Source organism: Myodes glareolus, chromosome 10 (genome assembly GCF_982192425.1).
Source record: "Myodes glareolus chromosome 10, mMyoGla1.1, whole genome shotgun sequence".
Taxonomy (NCBI): Eukaryota; Metazoa; Chordata; class Mammalia; order Rodentia; family Cricetidae; genus Myodes; species Myodes glareolus.
Window position 1 is genome coordinate 13,113,616 of NC_142035.1, and position 22,887 is coordinate 13,136,502.

At 44.1% G+C, this 22,887-nt stretch overlaps 1 protein-coding gene across 3 annotated transcripts in view; it reads right to left on the minus strand.

The window, feature by feature from the left end:
- Ncoa3 (nuclear receptor coactivator 3) overlaps positions 1–16,031 on the minus strand; it is an 85,978-nt gene extending 69,947 nt beyond the window's left edge. Inside the window, exon 1 of one of the 3 annotated variants that reach the window (XM_085697007.2) lies at positions 15,897–16,031. Coding sequence is in view for 2 of the 3 variants with exons in the window: in XM_085697006.2 (XP_085553132.1) it covers positions 15,897–15,909 (13 nt within the window). In the remaining variant the exon portion in view is untranslated. The remainder of the gene's footprint in view (positions 1–15,896) is intronic. The other 2 variants (XM_085697006.2, XM_085697005.2) reach the window with 2 other exon arrangements.
- Positions 16,032–22,887: the final 6,856 nt, after the last annotated feature.

Here is a 22,887-nt window from a genome sequence, read left to right on the forward strand (position 1 = left end):
AAATACCTGAGCCCTGGGCTTCAGGCCAACCTAGGCAAAATAGTGACACCATCTCTCAAAATTAACTAAATTTAATTCATAAGATCTGACTATCCTGTCCCTTAACCCACTCTACCATGTAAGAGATGAAGCAGGACTGGCTTGGGTTACAATGTATCTGTGACCTGCTCTTCCAAATTCATTTTACAGAAAGAACCAAGCAACCTGGGCAAATGGGATAATCTAGTCTCCTGAATCTGAAAAATGGTTAATCTCATCACGACACCCACACTAGCAGTAACCTAAACAAGCTAATGACTAGCTCCTGAATCGCACCAAATAAAAACTTCATTTATCCAAATCTTTATTTTACCTCTGAGCACTCTATATAAAATAAAACCCTAGAAACTGCATTAAAAAATGTTATCAGGTGTACTATAAATCCACTATAATCGGGAGCTGGAGAGATGGCTCAGCAGTTAAGAGCACCGACTGCTCTTCCAGAGGTCCTGAGTTCAATTCCCAGCAACCATGTGGTGGCTCACAACAACCTATAATCAGATCAAGTGCCCTCTTCTGGCCTACAGGCGGGATTCTGTATAAATAAATAAATAAATAGATAGATAAATAGAAAAATAAATAAATCCTTTTAAAAAAAAGAAGAAGAAAAGAAAAGAAAACTGAGAAGGGGGACTTTAATTTTAAGAAAATCCATTATAATCAAAATCAAAATCATTTGGAATCATGAGACAGATAAATAATTTCCAAGTGCAAGCATTTACAAAGAGCCTTCCCTGTAGCCCTACAGCAAGCAGTTCCTAGACTGCAGCTTCTAACTGCCCATGCAAGTGGCAGATGCCACTTTGTCACTGAGAAGAGCTTCAAATTCCAGTCAGGCAACTGCAGTCACACTGAATCAGGAATATAAGCATGCCTGCATGTTATTATGGGAAATAGTGGAAAATTTCACAGGCTGACATCCAGAACGTCTGCGGTTCCTTTTCATTTCTTTTTTCCTGTGAAGCAGTTATTAGACCAGTCAAATTTTTTCAAAACTGGAAATTTCCACTGTTTTTTTTTAACTATCCTTTTTAAATGCAAATTAAAAATGTTCCAGAATTCCAGTATAAAATGATTCAGATGGAAAAGAGTTAAAATACAAATCTTTAAACTAAGTGAAGGCAGAGTAAATAAACCGAGGTCCCCATCACCTTGAGAGATGAGCAACATCCAGTGAGACAGGTAGGAAGTTTAAGGGTACAAGCAATATCTTAATATAAACACTACAACGCTACAAGCATATTAAGATGCTGATAAACACTACAGCGCTACAAGCATGTAGAGATGCTGGCTTTCTCATTAGCATATGATGCTGTGAGCATTCAAAGCTGACCTAAGTCAACAGACAGTGAAGCCAGAAACGATGAGACAAGTCAAACATGGTGGTGAGCACTTGCAGTCAGAGATGCTCCAGAGGCTCACATAGGCGACAACATCAGGACCAGCATAGAGAGCAAAATCTATCAGAGCAGGAAGGCTGGTGTATACTTCAGTGGTAGAGGAACTGCCTCGCATGTGTCAAATTGAAGTGGGAGACAGTTTCCAGTATTAAAAGGAAATGCAGCTGGGTATGCAGCTCACTTGGCAGACTGCTAGACAAGCATGACCTTGGGTTTTCTCCCTAGCACCACACATCCCTATAATCCTGAGCTCAGAAGGAGGCAGGAAGACTGCTAAGAGTTTAAGGTCAGGGTATGATACATGAGACCCATTTCAAAAAAATAACTGGTAAACATTTGAGGAGGTTTAGTCCCTTCCCCCTCCCTGTAGGTTTCTTGTGTAGTCCTGGCTGTTCTGGAACTCACTCTGTAGACTAGGCTGGCTTAAAACTCACAGAGATCCACCTGAGTACTGGGATTAAAGGTGTCCAGCATCACCTTAATTTTAAGGGAACAATACAACATTCACAATACAACAAGACACAGTGCTGCTATGGCAGAGGCAGGCCCAGGGCCTCACTCGTCGGTGTTTTTAGATAGGTTTTCAGCACTTTTCATTGAGATCACACTAGAACATAAGTAATGCTTTATAGTTTAATTTGTAGTAAGTGAGCAAACAGACAAAGACCATTTTCCCCCTTTTCAAACAGTGGCTCATATAGACCAAGGTGGTCTCAAATTCTCATTCTCTCACTACATTCTGAAGGATGACCTTGAATTTCTAACCCTCCCAACTACATCTCCCAGAGTGCTGGGATTAAAATCTGTACCACCAAGTCCTGTCTATACAGTGCTGAGAATCAGTCCCAGGGCTTCCTACTAGTTAGGCAAGCACTCTAACTGGACCACATCCTGAGTCAAAAACTTACTGATTCATTTTATTAAAGGGATAAAAAGATTAAGTTCCAGACCATTCAAAAAAATCAAAAATGACTTTTAACAGTCAAATGCAGCAAAAAAAATAATTTATACTTAAGATCTCACATGGTCTGGGGAGATGGGTAAGCAGGAAAAAGCATCTGCCATACAAGTATGAGGATCTGAATTCAAATCCTCAGAATCACGTAGAATCCAACTGTGTGACTGGAATATATGTGATCCAGCACTCCTATGGAAAGATGGAAGGCTGGATCTGTTCTACTTAAGTTTTATTTTTTTTATTTTATATTTGTTTGTGTATAATTATGTACACATTCATGCAGATGCCTGAGGAGGCCAAAAGAAGATATCATATCCCCTTTGGCTGGATGAAGTTAAAGGCAATATGGATGCTGAGAGCCAAACTCGATCCCCAGCAAGTGCAGCAATTACTCTTAACCTTTGATCCATCTCTGCAGCACTTCACAAAACATTCTTAATACCAAACTGTCTAGTCAGTTAATTTTTCATTGCCATGTAACCTTCAGCCAGCCCCAGAGTCTGTCTTATTGGTCTAAACCCTGTGTGTCAATCTCTGTTCAGTTCTGATCTAGCTAATCTGGGCTGGGGGAGAGGGGTGACAACACGGGCTACTTCAAGATGTAAATTGAAGTACTAACTCTAATTTCTTAGATATTCTGCTGTTAATTTCACGGATCCTGGTATATTATCAGAAAGTCTTCCATTCCACCACCTAAAATTGTAGCTTTTAATTTACCTGTAAATGGGCATAAAATATATTGATAAGACTGAAAGTTATTTGACAATAATAAAATAGTAAGGAATGGAGGGCTAGATAGGGACTCAGGGGTTAAGAGCATCTGTTGTTCTTGCAGAGGACCTGTGTTTGTTTCCCAGAATCCACATGGTAGTTCACAACTATTTGTAACTCCAGTTCCAGGGAATTTGCCCTGGTTTCTTCTAGCCTCTGCTGGCACTGCACACACATGGTGCACAGACACACATGTGGGCAAAACACCCACACACATAAAAAATTAAATAAATGAATAAACCATATGGATGGCTGCTAAGGAACAACACCCAAGGTTAAACTCTGGCCTCCATACACATGCACAAGCATGTGTACCTGCCTGTATGTATGTGTGTGCGCATGTGTGTTTGTTATGTGTGTGTTTATACACATACAAAGACAAAGAGGAGGAAAAGTGGAGGGAAGAAGGGGAAAAAAACAAAACTTTAAACAGACATTTCACTGAAGGTAAAAGGAATTTTAAATTCAAACTGCAATGAGAGTCTCACTACATATCCACCAGAATGCTACGGCTTAGACAAATATTAATATCAAGAGATGGTGAGGATGTGAGACTGGAAAAGGCTATACAATGGCATAGTCATTGCTGTAAATAATTCCATAGTTTCTTATATAGCTAAACATACATTTGCCATAAGATCAATAATCCTACATACCAAAAAATGAAGCCTTATTTTACGTTCCCACTTAAACTTGTATTCAAATGGCTACAGTAGCATTATTCGTAACAGCCAATTGTTGGATACAATAAAATGGTGCTTGAATGGTAAAAGGGCAATGCCATAGACACAGAATACTTGGCAACAAAGAACTCGTCTATGCAACAGTATGAATCTCACAGAGCTGGGCTAATCTAAGTAGGCTGGTATGACTTCAGCTAATAATGCTACTTGGAGCCAAGCACTTGTCTGCATGGCATCCTGTATTCAATGATCATCAGCACCCCCACCACAAAGAGAGAAATTCTGAAGGGGCAAGCTGTACTGAGAGAAAGCAATCACCTGTAATCCAAGCACTATGAGACTGAAGCAGGAGGATCTGGAAGGCAAAGGCAGTCTAGACAGACAGTAAAGTTCTAGTCCAGTTTGAAAGACACAGCAAGGTCCTATCTCAATCTCACTCCAGGTTGGGCAGATTGATGAGAAATAAGAGTACACGATCCTAAGGGAACTAGGTAAAAGCAACTAGGATGAATGAGTTTAATAAGATCATGAAGTATTTGATAAATACACACAAAAAGAAATCCATTGTATTTTTATACACTAGCAACAAGTTACTTGAAACTAGAGTTTTATTAAATAAGCCAGGTGTGGTAGTTTTAATGTAATCTGCTCACGGCACTATTAGGAGTTGTGGCTTTGCTGGAATGGGTATGGCCTTGTTGGAGGAAGCATGTCACTGTGGGGGAAGGCTTTAAGGTTTCCTATGCTCAGGATACTACTCAGTGTCTCAGTCGATTTCCTGTTGCCTACAGGACTCTCAACTACTCTAGCACCATGTCTACCTGCATGCTGCCATGCTCCCTGTCGTGATGATAACGGACTGAACCTCTGAAACTCTAAGTGAGCCCTCTCAACTAAATGTTTTCTTTATAAGAGTTGCCATGTGGTGTTTCTTCATAGCAATAGAAGCCTGAACTAAGACAGTTGGTACCTAGACTGGAGCATTGCTAATAGGCATAACTATGTTTTTTGTTTGTTTGTTTGTTTGTTTGGTTTGGTTTTGTTTTTTTAGGAATTTGGACTTTTTGCACTTTGAGTTAGGAAAGCAATGGAATGCTTTAAGCGCTGCTTAATAGGCCATACTAGTAGGAGTATGGAAGACAGAGGTGCTAGGAGTGATTTGAACTGTCAGGGGCTCACTCAAGAGATTCCAGAGAAGAAGAATTTTAGTATGCTAGCTAGAGATCATTCTTGTGATATTTAGGTGATGGAAGTTGCTGCCTTTTGTCCCTGTCCTAAAAGTCTCCCTGAGACTAAAGTGAAGAGCTTTGGATTTATTTCTGTTGGCAGAAGAAATCTCAAAACAGCCTAGTCCAGACTCAGTTGTGTGGTTATTGGTGGCAACTCTAATAAAGATTCATCATGAAAAAAAGCAAGCTAAGCGAGTAAATTACAAAATGTAAATTTTGAGGAGAAAAAGAGCACCAGAGAGTGGAATGGAGCTAAATCTTATATTAAAAGAAATAAAGGAGTTAAGAAATTAAATAAAGGGTGTGGAGACCTCAGGCAAGATCCCACCCAGCTGTTTTCAACTTGTGAAAATCTTAGAGCTGGGTGTGAGGGCATGCCTTTAATCCTGACACTGGGGAAACAGGCAGGGGGCAGGGGGATCTCTGAGTTCGAGGCTAACTCGTTCTACAGAGCAAGTTCCAGGACAGACAGGGCTACACAGAGAAACCCTGCCTCAAAAAATTCAAGACCAATCTGGTCTTCATGAGTGAATTCCAGGCCAACCAGTTCTACATATTGAACATATTGAGACCCTGTCTCACAAAAAAAAAAAAATAATAATTTAAAAAAATTTAAAAAGGAACTTGGAAGCTGGTGTGCAACTCAATCATAGAGTAATTGTCTGGCACGTTTTGAGGTCCTGCATTCAATTCTCTGCATCATAAACATTAAATGAGTAACTGTGTTATATGCACACATACACACATACATTCACATATACAAAGTTCATATTAGGGAAGTTACAGTATCTCACACACCTTTGTCTGTAAAATAGAAACTCGTGTAGCTCAGGCTACCCAAAACTATGTAGTCAATGACGACCTTCAGTTTCTGATGCTCTTGCCTCTACCTCCCAAATACTGGAATTGCAATGCCACTACAATCTGGCTGTGTGCCCTGATGGGTATGCTGGGCAAACACCACATCAATTATGCTACATGCCATCCCCATTCTAAAAACTGTATGAAATGCAAAGAATAAAAAAAAAACACATCAAAAGATTAAAGGAAGGTTTAGATTTTCTGATTTGAAGCCATCAAAAATTTACACTGTGCAGGGCTGGGATAAGACGTGCTAGAATAGAACCAACACAGAAGCATACCCGAAAGGAGATCAACACAGAGTCAGGCATGTCAGTACACACCTGTAAAACCAGCTCTCAAGAATCTGAAGCACGGGGATCTCCAGTTCAAGACCAGTTTAGTCCACACAAGAAGTTCCTCTGCAGCCAGGACTATTCTACAGAAAGACTGTCTCAAAATATCACACACACGAGTGTGTGTGTATGTGTGTATGTGTGTGTAAATTTAAAAACCAATCTCCTTTAACACTAAGAATTTTAGACCTTCCAAAAGTTATTTTCTAAGATAGGCCATAGACTCCAATAAACTTTGTATAAAACATACAACAAAGCGTGTGCCTCTATGGGCTGGAGAGATACCCAAATGTCACTGACAGGTGCTGAGAATAGAGCTCAGGTCCACACTAAATCACCAAATTTTAATCAGGACACAGAATCAAGTACCTAGGTTTCTTCACGGGCAACTTGAATTCAGTAATTGTTTCTCACTAGTGACAACTGGGTATTAGCCTGTCTCCTCCCCTCATCTCAGTCCCCATCTCCCCCGCTGGACAGCACACACTAAGTCTTATGACCTGTTGAAAATCATAATATGTCAGTTCCATTTACATCCTCTGACAGGAAGAACTGAAGCTGAGAGAAGCTGGTAGTGTGCATTTGGGAGGCAGAAGCAAGAGGATCACAAGATCAAAGTCAAGCTACTCTATATAGCAAGTGCCAGGCCTTAGCAAGACCCTGAATCAAATATTTAAAAAACAGGGAGCCTGGCAGGGTGGCCAGGGGAGGTTCAGGTACAGGATTTAAATTTCAAACTGTATTATCTATACAGAAGACCAAATCTCAAACAAAAATAAAATAAAAACAACCCTAGAGCAAGACACGCCCAGAACATACAAAGTATTGAACTCTTGGACACCAGAAGTCTCAAAGTTAGCAAGCGATACTGCCCAGACTGCAGAGGGAAAACACTTCCAGCCTTTCTGACATGTATCTTTTCTTTCAGTTGTTTCGAAACAGTAAAGGATCCTGCTGCTCTTCCAATAGCAGTTAACGTTCATTATAAAAATGTCAGTTTGGGACAGATTATGACAAAGAAATGCTCTTAAGGGAAATAATTTCGTCTTGGATTTCAGTTAAACAGTATTCACCCTGAAAGTACCCCCCTTCCCTAGTGATGCCTTTCTCTCCCTCCCCAGGCTTTCTCCTCTATTGTACTGAAGGTCTCAGATGCCAGAGATGGAGGAACAATGCCACAACACAGCTGCAGGCTTCCTGCCTGCCCGCCAGTCATTATTTTCAAGACCAGAGGACTTTCAAACACTGCTTGGGTTGCTTTGAAATTCCCTCTTTCAGATTCCCCTCCTTCATGGACCATCTACTGAAAAGAATGGTTTCAAAAAATGTCTTGCTGCACCAATCAAAAGTCTAAACAAACTGAAAGCTGCCAGCTTTGGGTAGGTGAGCTAAGCCACAAATGGCTTAAGTTTGATTAAAAAAAAAAAAAAAAAAAACGTAAGTTTGGTAAAATGCACATAACTGGAGGAACTAGAGGGAAATATCATTCTGCCTGTGCACAGGATAGACTCTTTTTCATGAATAAATGAAGCCTGTTTCTGAAAAATAAGAAATTTGCATCGAAATTGTCAATATCACTATCAATTAAAGGAGGGGCTGCCCTATTGAGACCTAGGTGTCTCAAATTATGATGAAAGAGTCCAAGATGGTTTTTTGTTTGTTTTGGTTTGGTTTTTAGTTTTTTTGAGACAAAGTTTCCCTGTATAAGCTCTGACTGTCCTGGAACTCACTCTGTAGACCAGGTTGGTCTTGAACTCAGAGATCCGCCTGCCTCTTCCTGGAATTAAAAGTGTACACCACCACTGCTGGGCAAGATCCCTTCTTACAGATATGTGACACCAGAATGAAGCACATTTACACATCTTAAACTGTGAGAACAGACTAGATTCTGGCTTCACCAGACAGCCAGAGCTTCCCTCCTCAGATCCCAGTTTGAATGTGGAACGCTCGGTAAACTCTTATTAGACTGCTGAGCTAGCCCAGAGAAGAGACCCACACACAAGTGGTTAATTATCTCCCCAGCAGGCCATCGGTCCTTTGCCCTTGTTTAAAAACTTTAAAAATGGAAGGTTCATGAGTAACAACTTATCAAATTGGTACAATAAACAGATACTTTCCAAGATCTTATACTTCTAGCAAAACAAAAGAACCAACTTAACAATATTTAATAAAGCCTTACTCTAGTACAACAAAATAATGTAACTTGTCCCCTAGAGTTCAGGGCAATGGGATTCAACCTATACAATTACCGCGCAACCAACCACCAGGTGGTGGCACATGCCTTTGATAACAACACTCAGGAGGCAGAGCTAGGCAGATCTGAATTCAAGGTCATCCTGGTCTACAAAGTGCGCTACAGGACAGCCAGGAGTACAGAGAAATCCTGTCTCAGGCAGTCACAGGCTCATCCACCTGAGGATGATTAAGACTGCAGTGTCCCTTCCCATCCATCATCCATCCACTACTCCGGTGCAGGGCAGCTGTAAGCCCAGGCCAGAACTCCCTTCCTGGCATTCTGCGGGAAACCGAGAATCAGCTCAGCTTTAGCCCTCCCAGCAGCTCTAACCGAGAAGATCAGTCCATTCAACAGAGCAGCAGTAATAGAACAGTCCACCAGAAACCACACTTCTTGAGCCCAGCAACACAAACATTAGCGGAGAAAACAAAACAAAAAACAAGACAAGATGCTTCTAACAAATTTGGAGGGAGGCCCTAGCTCACTTGTTCTGAGAACATTTCAAAATACGCTGTCAGTCAGGTGAGATTCCTGCACCTGCCTCTAGCCCACGTGACTATGGTATAGCTAGTTAAATATGCCTTTATTACTGCCCCACTTATAAACTGACCTAGACAGCAATTCCTATCAAGCTAAATGAGCGCTGACGACAAAAATCAGCAACTGCATTGGCAGCAGGCTAAGAAGATTACCCAGTGTGTGTGAACTGGCCTCACTCCAGCTAAGCATCTTCTGGTCACTTTCCTGTTCCTTTAACAACTTTCCAACAGAGGGAGAAAAAAGAAAGGTGATTAAATCAAGGCAATGTCATCATCTGTTGGAGACTGAAAACAGGTTAGCCGTGGATAAAGTGTATCCTTAGCCCAAAAGAATCCCCAGGAGTCCTCTAAGAAACCAATGGATATATATTTACCTAACAAACATTAAGATCAGCTTCAGGTTCCTGGGGCCCCTCTTCCACACTAACAGCTGAATGTCCCTTCCAATCCCTTCCCATCCTAGAATGCGCTCAGTAGGAGCCACATTTCACAGTAGCGCCCAACTCAAAACTCCCTGCAATCTAAACAGTCACCTCCTTTCAGTTTCCTATGAGGAAAAAGCGAACATTCTGTGCCAATGCTTGGCTCCCAGAGCTCTAGCCCCTCAATACAGCAAGAGAACACGCCACACTGATCTGTGTGTGTGTGTGTGTGCGTGTGTGCGTGCGCGCGCGCGCGCACACACACACACATGATATATATGTGCAAACGCAGCTGGGGCAGCAATCCCTGGTTCAATGGACGGGAGGCAACAAGAACAACTCTTGCTTTTCCAATCCCAGGAAGTATCAGCAAAGTAAGGGTGGTATTAAACTGTAGCCAATTTGCTATGTGGACAAACTGCCACTGGAGGCAACGGTCATTCTGAACTTAGAACAAATTAAAAGTTTCAAAAGTACATGCCCTGGCTTAGAATTAAATCAGAGTTTCAAAATGCAAAAAGAAACCCTGAAGCCACTCACATCAGCAACCAATTAGGGACAGGACAACAGCAGTTGGGGCTTGTTGTTTCATCCAACCCTATTCCCCAAACTAAAAGATACTTTAAAATTCTCAAACAGCAGCTTTCAACTTCATAGAAAGTACTTTAGAACCATGCAGCCATGGCATGAAAGACTAGATGATGACATGTTGTGTGTGCAGGTGCAGACTTTCAGGTATCTGCTCCGTCAATGAGATGCAGGGAACAAACTCAGATTGTCAGGCTGCCCAAGCACCTTTACCCACTGAGCAATCTCTCCAGCCCAAGACTGGATTTTACAAGCTACTTTTTTCCTTAGTAGGCTGTCCCTGACATAGAAAGAAACCTTATTTCAATGGGTCAAAATGGGCCTTCCTTGCACGTGCATGTGGTGCACATGAACCCATGAGCCCACAGGGACAAACACACGCATCATAAAAAATAAGTTGTTGGAGAGTTGGCTCAGTGGTTAAGAGCACTTGTTGCTCTTGCAGAAGATCTAGGTTCAATTCCCAGCACCCACAGGTAGTTCACAACCATGTAACTGCAGTTCCAGGGAATCAAACATCCTCTTCTGACCTCAGCAGGCATCGTGGTTGCATATACATTCATACTTATAAACTAATAAAACAATTTAAAAATAAATAAGTTGTTATTTCACTCCATTTCTTGGGAGGCAGAGGCAGGAGAAGCACTTCTGGTCTATGCCAGCCTGGTCTACACAGTGAGTTACAGAACGGCAAGGACGATGCACGATGCAGTAAGACCTTGTTTTAGAAAAAAAATGCAAATAAAAAGATGGGTCAAGAAGGCATAAGTGTTGGGTCATGGCAGGTGCATGAACACACACATAAAAGAGGGAAGAGGCTCACAGCTCTGAGTCTATCATAAGGGGGAAAAAGTGAGAAAAAGAAGGCATTAATGGGCTGGGGGGGGCAATTCAGTGACAGAGAACTTGCCTAGTATACAAGAGATCCAACCCCAGTACCCAAAAAGAAAAGCAAGATATTACTAAGCAAACATCTCAAGTGTGTATTTTGTTCACATATCTTCCAGAAAGAGGATCCAGGGCCCCACAGTACACTCCCCCCTTACTAAATGAGTTTCTATTTACTAAGAGGGTGGAGATGCCCTACAAAAAAACAACTTTTTTCTGGTTTTTCCGAGACAAGGTTTCTCTGTGGCTTTGGAGCCTGTCCTGGAACTTGCTCTGTTAGACCAGGTTGGCCTTGAACTCACAGAAATCCACCTGTCTCTGCCTCCCTGCCTCTGTCTCCTGAGTGCTGGGATTAAAGGCGTGCACCACCACCACCTGGCACAGAAGTTTTTATATTAGGGAAATGCACCCTAAAATCACTAACAAAGTGTAATGAAAGTGGCTAGGGGTGTGGACCAGTGGCACAGCATGGGTTTGACCCATCACTCAAAAAACATTTAGACACAGGTCTGGAGAACTGTCTCAGGGATTAAGAACACTGGCTGCCCTTGCAGAAGATTCACAATCCAAGTAACCACATGGCAACTCACAACCATCTATAACTCCAGTTCCAGGGTATTAAAAGTTTCCTCAGGCACCAAGCACACACATATATATGTGAAACACCTATACACATAAAATTAAATACATTTAATTTTATTTTAAATTTATTTAAAAGCTTCTATTTTAAAAAGTCAGAAATGACTTAATACATAATGAAATAGCTCTACTATCATTCTGGGTTTTTCCTAAGTTTTTTTCCTAATGTTTGTGTGCCCGCACGAGTTTATGTGCATCACATGCAGGCAAAACACAATGGAGGCCAGAAGGGAGCATTAGATCCCCTGAACTTGAATTGCCACATGGGTGCTAGGAACTTGGAAAAGCAGTAAATTCTCTTAACCACTAAGCCACCACTCAGTCCCCAATTCAATTATTTTTAATGAACTGTTAGTAAATTTTGTTGCTGTTTTTTTCGAGGTGGTTTCTCTGTGTAATCCTGACTGTCCTGCAATTGGCTTTGGTAGACCAGGCTGGCCTCAAACTCAGATCTGCCTCCGTAGTGCTGAGATTAAAAGCATACACCACCACCTCCTGACAAACTGTTAGTAATCTTTTAATATTATTTATTTTATTGTATATATATGATTAACTGTGTGTATGTGTGTGCACCGTGTTCAGGAGCCTGGGGAAGAAAGATAAGGGCACTGGATGTCATGTAGTTGAAGTTACAATAGGTTGTGAGCTAAGAATCAAACCTGAGTTCTCTGAAAATGCAGCAAAAGTTGAGCAGTGGTGGCTCACTTAATCCCAGTACTCAGAAGGCAGAGGCAGGGCAGATGAATCTCTGTGAGTTCAAGGCCAACCTGGTCTACAGAATGAGTTCCAGGATAGGTTCCCAACACTACAGAGAAACTTCGTCTTGAAAACCGCCCCTCATAAAGGAAGGAAGGAAGGAAGGAAGGAAGGAAGGAAGGAAGGAAGGAAGGAAGGAAGGAAGGAAAAGCAGCAAGTACTCTTAACCACTGAGCCATCTCTCCAACTCCCCAATACTAATTTTTAAAACCATTCTAGCAAAACAAAGTATGGCATGCCTATAATCCCACTTGAGAGGCTGAAGCAGGAGGTAGAGTTCAATGATTCAGAGGTTTACAAAAACTGAGCATCCTAGCCAAATGAAGTGTCTGTCATATCTCTAATTCCAGCATTAGGAGGCTGAGGCAGGCAGATGATGAGTTCAAAACCAACCTGAACTGTAAGCCTGAACAATGAGACCATCTCAAAACACCAAAGATAGGTGCTGGAGAGATGATTACTGGTTAAAACAATTTGCTACACTTACAGAGGACCAAGGTTCACACCCTAGCATCTACAGTTCACTATTAGAAACTCCAGTTCCAAGGAAGCTAATGCTCTCTTCTGATCTCACATCTTCTTCTGGTCTCCAAAGACACCAGGCACAGATGTGGTACACCAACACATGCAGACATAACACACACACATATATATCAATTTGGGGGGTTGGAGAGATGGCTCAGAGGTTAAGAGCACACTGACTGTTCCTACAGAGCACCCAGGTTTGATTCCCAACAGCCTCAGGATGGCTCACAAACGTTTTATTTATTTTGATTTTTGTTTATCAAGACGGTGTCTCTGTGTAGCCCTGACTGTCCTGGGACTCACTCTGCAGAGCAGGCTGACTTCAATCAAACTCAGAGATCCACCTGCCTCTGCCTCTGCCTCTGCCTCTGCCTCCCAAGTGCTTGGATTAACAGAGTAAGTCACCACATCCAGCTCACAAACATCTTTAAACCAAGTTCCAGGGAACTGACACCCTCTTCTGACCTTTTCAGGCAATAAGCATGCACATGGTGCACAGATATACATGCATTAAAATAATACACATAAAACGATTTTTTTTCTTTTTTTTAATATTTATTTATTTAATATGTGTAAATATTCTGTCTGCGTGTATGCCTTCAGGCCAGAAGGGGGCACCAGACCTCATTACAGATGGTTGTGAGCCACCATGTGGTTGCCGGGAATTGAACTCAGGACCTTTGGAAGAGCAGGCAATGCTCTTAACCACTGAGCCATCTCTCCAGCCCCATAAAACGATTTTATAAAAAAAAGATTCTTAAAAAAGACAATCTTGTTGATCATATGCTGAAGTCTGTGTTCTGAAGACCTCTTTAGTTAAGGGATGTTTTCTGGTAGAAGCTGTTTACAATTAAAGCCTCTCACCAAGTCCACAATTCCCAACTACAAAATGTACTTTTCTATATGCCAAAAGTTGGCATGTGCCTTTTTGGTTTTTAATGCTTATTGAACAATTAAGTCCTTTCTATCAACATATAAAATACCTTCTAACTCAGGATCACAGGCACTTTAGATTACTGTTCATTTAAATTCAGAACCTGAAGCAACCTCCAATGACACAGGAGCTACTGTGTTGATATCACTTTACATTTTACAAACAGAGGCTTCATCTTACAATGGACCCTCAGGGTTTTTCATCCCACAATCTATTATTTCCTTAAGGGTTTTACACCAATCAACAGAAGCAGTCAATTCAAAAGAGCCTTTCTAACAGCTATCAAGATTTTTTTAAATGTATGTCCAAGCACAAGGTGGGTGCCTGGTGCTCACAGAGGCCAGAAGAGGGCGACTCCTCAACTGGAGCTAGAGAGCTAGAGACAGTTGCTGGATGCTGGGAATCAATTCCGGGTCCTCTGGAAGAGTAAGAAGCCTGTGTTCCTCCAGGTTTAAAGATAGCAAAAAAAAAAAAAAAAAAAAAACATTGTTCCCACCCCATTTCTCTCTGTTCCTTCTTTCTGTATATACCAGCTGGTCTTTAGTCCCAAAGCCAAACATAACCCATGAAATGCTAGCAGTCATTGACTCATAGAGGGTTTGGAGAGAAGAGATTCCTTTCTTTCTCTGTATTTTTGTTCTTTTCAGTTAGGTGTCATATATGGAAAAAACCTATTCTAAATAAACAGACAGCCATTTGATTTTTCAAAAGAGCAAACGGTTCACGAACTCGGAGGTTTACATGCCATTTCCACAGCATATTTGCTGAAGATCTGGAATCCACACTCCTCCCCTGGCATCTCGTCTGCGCAACAACCTGCAGAAACAAATCCTGAGGCTTTCGTGCAGCACAGATCGGCCAGCCGATCCGACGAGAGCTGGCGTTTAAATCTCGGGCTACAGCAACCCTGACAGGCGCTCTCATCTCATTCAGTCCACTTGGCCCTGCAGCAGACTGGGGACTCGCCTTCCTGGTTTTTTATCGCACAAGCTTAATTACAAAAATAAGTTGGCTTTGAAGCGCTACTCAGAAACTGCAAAAAAAAAAAAAAAGGAAGTCTTCGCATTTGGGAGGGGGAGAAAAGTTACTCGACTTCATGACAGTCTCCAACCTTCCGTGACATACAGTATGGAGTCCTGGGCTCCTGCTCTGTGAGCCTGAGATGATCTGGCCTCTCCCAGCGGCTCTATTGGTTAACTTTTTCCACCCTGGGCGCCCTCAAGCTGCCTACGAAGTAGCATTGCCTTCCACTTCACACAGGCTGTGAGGCTCGGTTCATTTAAACTATTGCGAACAGAATCAATGAACGAATCAAGACTGGGAATTTCGGAGGGTGAAAGTGAACGCGTTGATAGGTGACACTAAACGGCAGAGCCGGTATCCACGCGCACAGAGGGCAGACCCCGCACTCATCCCCCGAGCCCACGCTACACACCTCCAACTCCTCATACACGTCGCGGACCCCGCATCCACCCCGTACTCGCCACACACAGACCGCAGACCCTGCACTCATTCCTCACACCTCCACTCACCCTGCACACACCACTACACACCTCGAACACCGCACACTCATCTTACACGCCCTGCACCCACCCTGCAGACCCCACGCTCACCCTGCATCCACCCCACACACCTCGTAGACTCCGGATCCACACCACATACCTGGCACATTGCGCAGACCCCACATCCATCTCACACACACACACACACACACACACACCCCAGACCCTGCTCTCACCACGCACACACCCCGCACTCAGCCCGCGCGCACCGCAGACTCCGCGTCCGCCGCGCCCGCTCGCAGCTGAGCCGCAGCCTCTGCCCGCTGAGTCCGAGTTCGCCCCGCCGGGCGGCGCCGGCGGGAAGAGGAGGCTGCGTTGCGCTTCTCCGACCCGGGACTCGGCAGGGGGGAGCTCAAGCAGCAGAGGCCGCGGTCGCGAACTCCTCACGACCCTGCGCGGGCCCCGGAGCCCATCGCCGCCCGCCCGATCCTTGTCGCCTGTGCCGCGCGTTGCCGGGGACCCCGAGACCCCCGCCCGGGGCCATGCCGCCGGCCTCGCCCGCTGCCTGCCGCCGCCTTTCTCTCCACTCACCGCTCGCCGCCATCTTCCCCCAGCGCAGCTCTCGATAGGAAACTCACAGCTCAGCCCCGGCCGCCGACACCGACTCCGCCGAGGCCGCCGCCGGCGATCTGAGGAGCTGAGGCGGCCGCCGCTGAACCCGCGGCGCGGGGGCCGCCGGGATTTGTAGTCCTGTGGCCACGCCCAGCACTACGGGTCCCAGGGGGCCGTGCGCGCGGTAGGGGCGTGGTCAGGTGGTCTGGGTGCCTCCAGCCTTCCAAGGACCTCGAGCGGCTGCTTTAGTTTTCCCGCTTGCTCATCTCCATTCTGGAATTCCTGACATCTATGGAGTGTTCATTGTGCGCCAAGCTCCGGTCCTCAAGACAAACAGCTGAGGGGGCGTCGTCCTTACTTTTCAGACGCCCTGCTATGTCACTGGTTGAAAGGGTTTTGGGTCACAAGGTGTTGAGTCCCCCGGTGTGGTCTCTCAAGTATCATGATTTACACCAGAGAACAATTTATGTTAGAGTGGAAAGAACTGGGAGACGCTACCTTAACCGAGGGCGGCTTGAACTTAGAGTCACCGGGAGTGGCTCAAACTGTCATCACACATCTCCCAGTAGGATGTGAGGCAGAGCAGAAGGCTGCCTCAGTAGTGTTTTGGGACATGAATCTAACAAGGAAAAAAAAAAGACAAATTCAAAATGTGCAGCATTCTATAGAGCCAGTCTGTGTACCTAGATAACAAACCAATCCTAGTGACCTACGCCTTGGGAACTGGAGGCACGAGAAACAAATATTCAAGGTCAACTTCCAACCCAGCCTGGACAAAGAAAATAAAAAAGATGCCTAACCAAAATAAATAAATAAAAGTCAGAACAAGAAATCATAGTCTTATTTTCTTTCTTTCCTTCTTTTTAGATTTTCAAGACAGCTTCTCTCTGTATAGCTCTGACTGTCCTAGAACTCGCTCTGTAGACCAGGCTAGCCTCCAACTCAGAGATCCACATGCCTTATAGGCTTAAGCCACCATGCCTGGCTTGAGAAGACCTTTTAAGTAAAAAGAACTTGGAAAGGAATTTGGAGTTGGGTTAGTGAGAAAAATAGACATCGTCTTGGGAGACAATCCATATAAAATGTCTTCAATGTGAATACAATTAATTCCATCCTAACTCTGCAGTCACTTCCAGGATTTCCCACCTGCACTGTGGCAGTCCCTGCTTCACTGTCCACCCTTCACCTCTGGAGTCTATTCACATAGCAGCCAAGTCCAGTGCTGGCGTGGTAGTGTATACCCTTAACCCCAACACTCAGGAAGCAGAGACAGGCAGATCTCAGAGAGCTCCAGGTCAGCCAGGGCTACATATGGAATCCCGATCTTAAAATTAATAGTCGTAATAATAATAATTTTAAATATAATAAAAGTCCATTAGAAGGAATAATTATTGCCAGGTGGTGGCACAGGCCTTTAATCCCGGCACTCGGGAGGCAGAGGCAGGCAGAGCTCTGTGAATTTGGACTGTGACACAGAGAAACCTTGTAAGGAAGAAAGAAAGAAAGAAAGAAAGAAAGAAAGAAAGAAAGAAAGAAAGAAAGAAAGAAAGAAAGGAAGGAAGGAAGGAAGGAAGGAAGGAAGGAAGGAAGGAAGAAAGAGCAAGAAAGAAAGTTGGGGGGTGGTAGCAATCCCAGCACTTGGGAGGCACAGGCAGGTGAATCTCTGTGAGTTCCAGGACAGCCAGGGCTGTTACACAGCGAAATCCTGTCTCAAAAAAACAAAAAGAAAGAAAGAAAGGAAGAAAGAAAGAAAGAAGAAAGAAAGAAAGGGAAAAGAAAAGGAAAGGAAAAAGAAAAAGAAAGCAGGCTGAGCAATCCAGCAGGCAGGGTTCCTCCACTACCTCTGCTACAGTCACTACCATGACTCTCCTCAGTGATAAACTACAAGTGGGAAACAAAGCCTTCAGGTCATGGCGTTTAGCTTAGCGATGGAAAGCAAACTACAGACAGGCACGCGGGTGTCTGTTGTGTTTAGTTTGGTCTTGTTGCTTTGGGAGCTAGGATTGAACCCGAGTCTTATGCAACCTAAGTACTCGCTCTAGCATTGAGCTGTGCCCTCAACCGGTGTTTCTCATAGACTTACGTTTTCTGTAGACTCAAACATTTCCAAAAATAGAGAAGTTGGGTGCTACAGGACTCAAGTCAGAAAGGGAGGACAGTACCCCCAGAACTCATAGAGCACTTATATGTTTCAACTACTTTGGGGTTTTAATTTTGTGATTTTTGTGGGGTTTTTGTTTTGTTTTGTCTGAGGCAGGGTCTTATGCTACAGTTCAGGCTGGTCTCAGATTCACAGTGGTCCTTCTGTGCAGCAGCACACCCAGCTCTTCAGGCACTTTTTGTGGTTTTTTTCAACAGCCCCCCCCCATTCATTTAAACATTGCAAGAATGCTGATTATCCCCCATTTCAGAGATGAGCAAATGGAGGTTTTGAACTAGTCAGTCACTTGACCAAGGATATACACCTCAAGGGTCAGCCTCTTCCACTTTGCCTTACTTCCTGTTCACTGATGAACAAGCAACAAAAACATTTACCAGTCTTCTGGAACATTCTTGGAGGTAGTTCAGTTCTTGGCCTTTTGGCTAAGATCAAGAGTAGCTCAGCAATTTAGAGCACTTGCTCTTGCAGAGGACCCAGGCTGGGCTCCCAGCACCCAAGTGGCCCATAAACTACCTGTAACTTCAGTTCCAGAAGATCTGACCCCTTCCTCTGACCCTCAGTGGTACCAGGCACACATGAGGTACACTCACATAGAATAAGATAAATCTTTAAGGAAAAAAAAAAGCTGAGCAACAATTCTAAAGGCAGATTGCTGCAGAGCCTGTTCCTAAAGCAGGAGAAGGCTAAGGTTACTCCCCTCCCCTTCCATCACATCACATTGTCATTCTGACCGTAGCCGGTCACCAAGCTACGGTCAGAGCTGAAGCATCATTATCATCTCAGCTCACAATTAAGCCCCAAATGCAGTCAGTGTTGGAATCAGTAAGTGTCAGGAAGGATATTATAGCCACAAGCACACTTTTTCTCTCAATACCCCACCTTCCCTGGCTTAATCAGATGCCACTGATACCTCATTATAACGGGGGTCTGGGCTACATGGCCATCTCTAGATGCAGTGGCATACAGGAGTGCAAGTGGCTATTCCTGCTTGGGCTTTAAGTGGACGGGTGAGTGAATGCCACTCGATGTGTGGTCTAGTCCAGGGGCTCTGCTTCCTTTTTGGAGGGGGAGGGGGTTGAGACAGGGTTTTCCTGGGTAACTGCCCTGGCTATCCTGGAAACTCACACAGTAGACCAGGATGGCCTTGAACTCACACAAATCTGTCTGCCTCTGCCTCCTGAGTACTGGGACTAAAGGCATGCGCCACCATTGTCCAGCTTTCTTTGATGCTTAGAGGATCTCACATTTTAGCACAGGCTGTCCAGGAATTCACTGTGTAGCTCTGCTTCCAAGCATGAGACTGACAAGGATGAGCCTCTATGCCTGGCTCCCAAAGCCTGCTTCTGTTTCCCTGCTTTCCTCTTCCCCTGAATACATTCTCTCTTTTATCATGTTACTAGGGGTTGAGAGTGTAGGCTGTGGGACTGGGAGTCTAGCCCAGTGATTAGGGCGTTTGCCTTGCCTTCGCTTTGATCACCAGCACGAAGGAAAAGAGAAGAAAAAAGAAATGTGGTGCTAGATAATCTCAGGTACCCGGGAGGTTGAGGCAGGAAGACCACAAAGCCAAGACCAACCCTGACAACTTGGGGCAACTGAGCACAATCCTTTCTTAACTTTTCAAAAAAACAAACGAAAAAAGGTGGGGGAAAGGGGCTGGGGTATAGCTCAGCGTGGCAGCAGCGCCGACTCCCAATTCAGTCCTCAGTGTCACTAATTAATTAAATAAATGAATAAATAAATAATGGGTTTTTAGCACTTAATCATCTCAACAGGCTAAGCTTGTTCTGCTACTTTCAGTGCTCTGCGATAATGGCTGATTTCTTCAACTTTCTGTGCCTCACCTGAGAGCACCAGTAACAGCGCCTACAGCTGGTGAAGTGGTTCAGTGGGAACCTAAGAACCACAGCAAGGCAAGTGTGCGCTGACTAAATGAGCTACGATTACATGTGCCAGTTCTGGGCTAGCAGGAGCTACCAACAAGAGGCAGGAACAATTTCCCCCGTTTTCCTCCCATCTTGCCTCGTTATAGTCATTACAGTCCGAAGTTTCCCTGCAAATGAAAATAAGATGACTCGGGCCTGAGCACTGCGCATGCCTGAAACGCTGCTTGGAAAGACCAGCTCTGAAAGTGAGTTGGCTCCAGCCCACCTCACCCCAGGCTGTTGTCTGAACCGCTTCACACCCATGCAGTTATCTGGGCTTAGAAGGAGCGAGACAGGGACAGACAGATGAGATCCAGGGTCTGCGGAGACTCTCTGAATGTGGTTTAAAGTGGGAGAAACACTTCTGAGACGACTTGCGCTTCCCTACCGTCATAAAGAGCAGTCTGAGCGCCTCCAACCAGACTGGCCGCTCACATCTTTAAAATCGGCTCTGGCGACGTGTGTGTGTGTGTGTGTGTGTGTGTGTGTGTGTGTGTGTGTGTGTGTGTGTGGTGTGTCTGTGTGTCTGTATGTGTCTGTGTGTGTACCATGGATGGCCTGGCAGCCAATTGCTGCTGGCCCTGGAGCTGGCTGCAGCCAACTTGCCCTGCCTGTGACCTGCAAGTGGCTCTCCCTGACTGGAGGAATTGGAAAGCGAACTCACTTCTGGTTAGTAGTTGTTCTCTTAACTTTTTTTTTCTTGTTGTTTGTTCAGATTATTTGTTGCTTCGTTTTTTTAAGGCAGTTTCTCCTGTAGCCTAGACTGGCCTAGAATTTTCTACATAGCTGAAAACGACCTTGAGTTCCTAATTAACCTACCTCAACCTCAACCTTCCAAGTGCCTACCTTTCAAGCCAGGCCTGGCCTTTTTTTTTTTTTTTTTTCTTCCCTGGTTTTTGTTTTTTTGGTTTCTCGAGACAGGGTTTCTTAGTTTCAGACTGGCTATGGAAACAGTCCTGGAAGTTGCTCTGTAGACCAGGCTGGCCTCGAATTCACAGAAATTCGCCTGCTTCTACCTCCCGAGTGCTGGGATTAAAGGCGTGTGCCACTTGTTTTTTTTGAGACAGTGTCTCCCTAGATAACTATGACTGGGACTCACTAGGTAGACTAGGCTGACTTTAAAAATTTCAAAGAGATCTGCCTATCCATTTCCCAAGGTCAGTGTTAATTGTCAACTTGACTTAGGTATTTAGAAACACTTGGGAGGTGGACCTCTGGGGCTGCCTGTGAGGGATTATCTTAATCGTGTCAGTTGAGGTTGGCGAGCTGCCCACTGTGGGTGGCCCATTCCCCAGATGGGATCCTGGGCTGTGCAAATGGAAGAAAGGAGATGGACAACAGCAGTTCTGCCTTGCTTGTTTCCTGACAATAGATGGGCTGTGACCAAGATCTGCCACCTCCACTTCCTATGAAACTGTGAGCCGAAATAAATCATCCATCCTTAAATGGCTTTCGCTCAAGCATTTTATCACAGCAACAAGAAGAGAAGCTAAAACATCACCCAATGGAAGAGGTCTCAAATAAAAAAACAAGGGTTAGCCAGGCAGTGGTGGCCCAAGCCTTTGGTACCAGCACTCAGGACACAGTGATGGCAGGTGCATCTCTGAGTTTGAGGCCAGGCTGGTCTACAGAGCAAGTTCCAGAACAGCCAGGGCTACACAGGAAAACCCGTCTCAAAAAAAAAAAAAAAAAAAAAAAAAAAAAACAAGAACAAACAAACAAGAAAGCCACACATGTTTGATTGGTTGAGGAAAACATGGAGCTTTGATGAGCTCTGATGTGTCACTGGTGGAACTGTAAAAAACTGCGTGCATCCATTTCGGAAAATGAACGTCTGAGCTGTACTTCAGATGGTAAGCATAGAGTTGCTGTACGCCCCAGCAATTCCAATCCTAGGTATAGACTCAAGGGAGCTAGAAACATGTCTGGGCCAGGCCTGGATGTGCATGCCATGATCCTAACATTCCGGAGATGGAAGCAGGAGACAGTCAGGTCATCCTCAGTTACACACTAAGTTCAGGACCAGACTAAGCTGTGCAAGCTCTCAGAGGGGGGAGGAAAAGGGTAGGGGACAAAAGGGAGGGGAAATGGCTCTTTAAGTAAAGTGCTTGCCTTACAAGTATGTAGACCACAATTCAAACCCCAGCACCCACATAAAAGTATAGCAGTGCATACCTATAATCCCAGCACTAGAGAGGTAGAAACGGGAAGACCTGAGGGTGACCGGCTGACCAGTCTAGCTCAGTGAGCTTCTGCTTCAGTGAGAGACTGCTGTGGAATATTATTTTAAGGGCTGCTACTTTTGTTTATGCTGTATTTGTTTAACTCTGTGAAGCTGTGATTCTTTGCCTGTCTAGAACACCTGATGGTCTAATAAAGAACAGAATGGCCAATAGAGGCAGGAGAAAGGATAGGCAGGGCTGGCAGGCAGAGAGAATAAGTGGAAGGAGAAATCTGGAAGGAGAAGAAGGAGGAGCAAGATAGAAAAAGGAAGAGGATGTCAGAGGCCAGTCGCCCAGTACACAGCAAACCACAGAGAAAGAAGTAAAGGAAGGTATACAGAAAATACAGAAATAGAGAAAGATAAAAGTCCAGAGGCAAAAGATAGATGGGATAATTTAAGATAAGAAAAGCTGGCTAGGAAAAAAAAATTAAAAAAAGGTAAAAGAGAAAAAATAAGAATAAAAAAGGAAAAAAAGAAAAGAAAAGCTTGCTAGAAATAAGCCAAGTTAAGGCCGGGCATTCATAAGTAATAATAAAACTCCATGTGTGTGTGATTTATTTAGAAGCCGGGTAGTGGGGCCTCTCAAAAACCAAAAGAGTAAGACAGTCAACAACACTTTGGTGTTCCAAAATGGGGCTAGAGTAAAAGAAAATATAACAACAT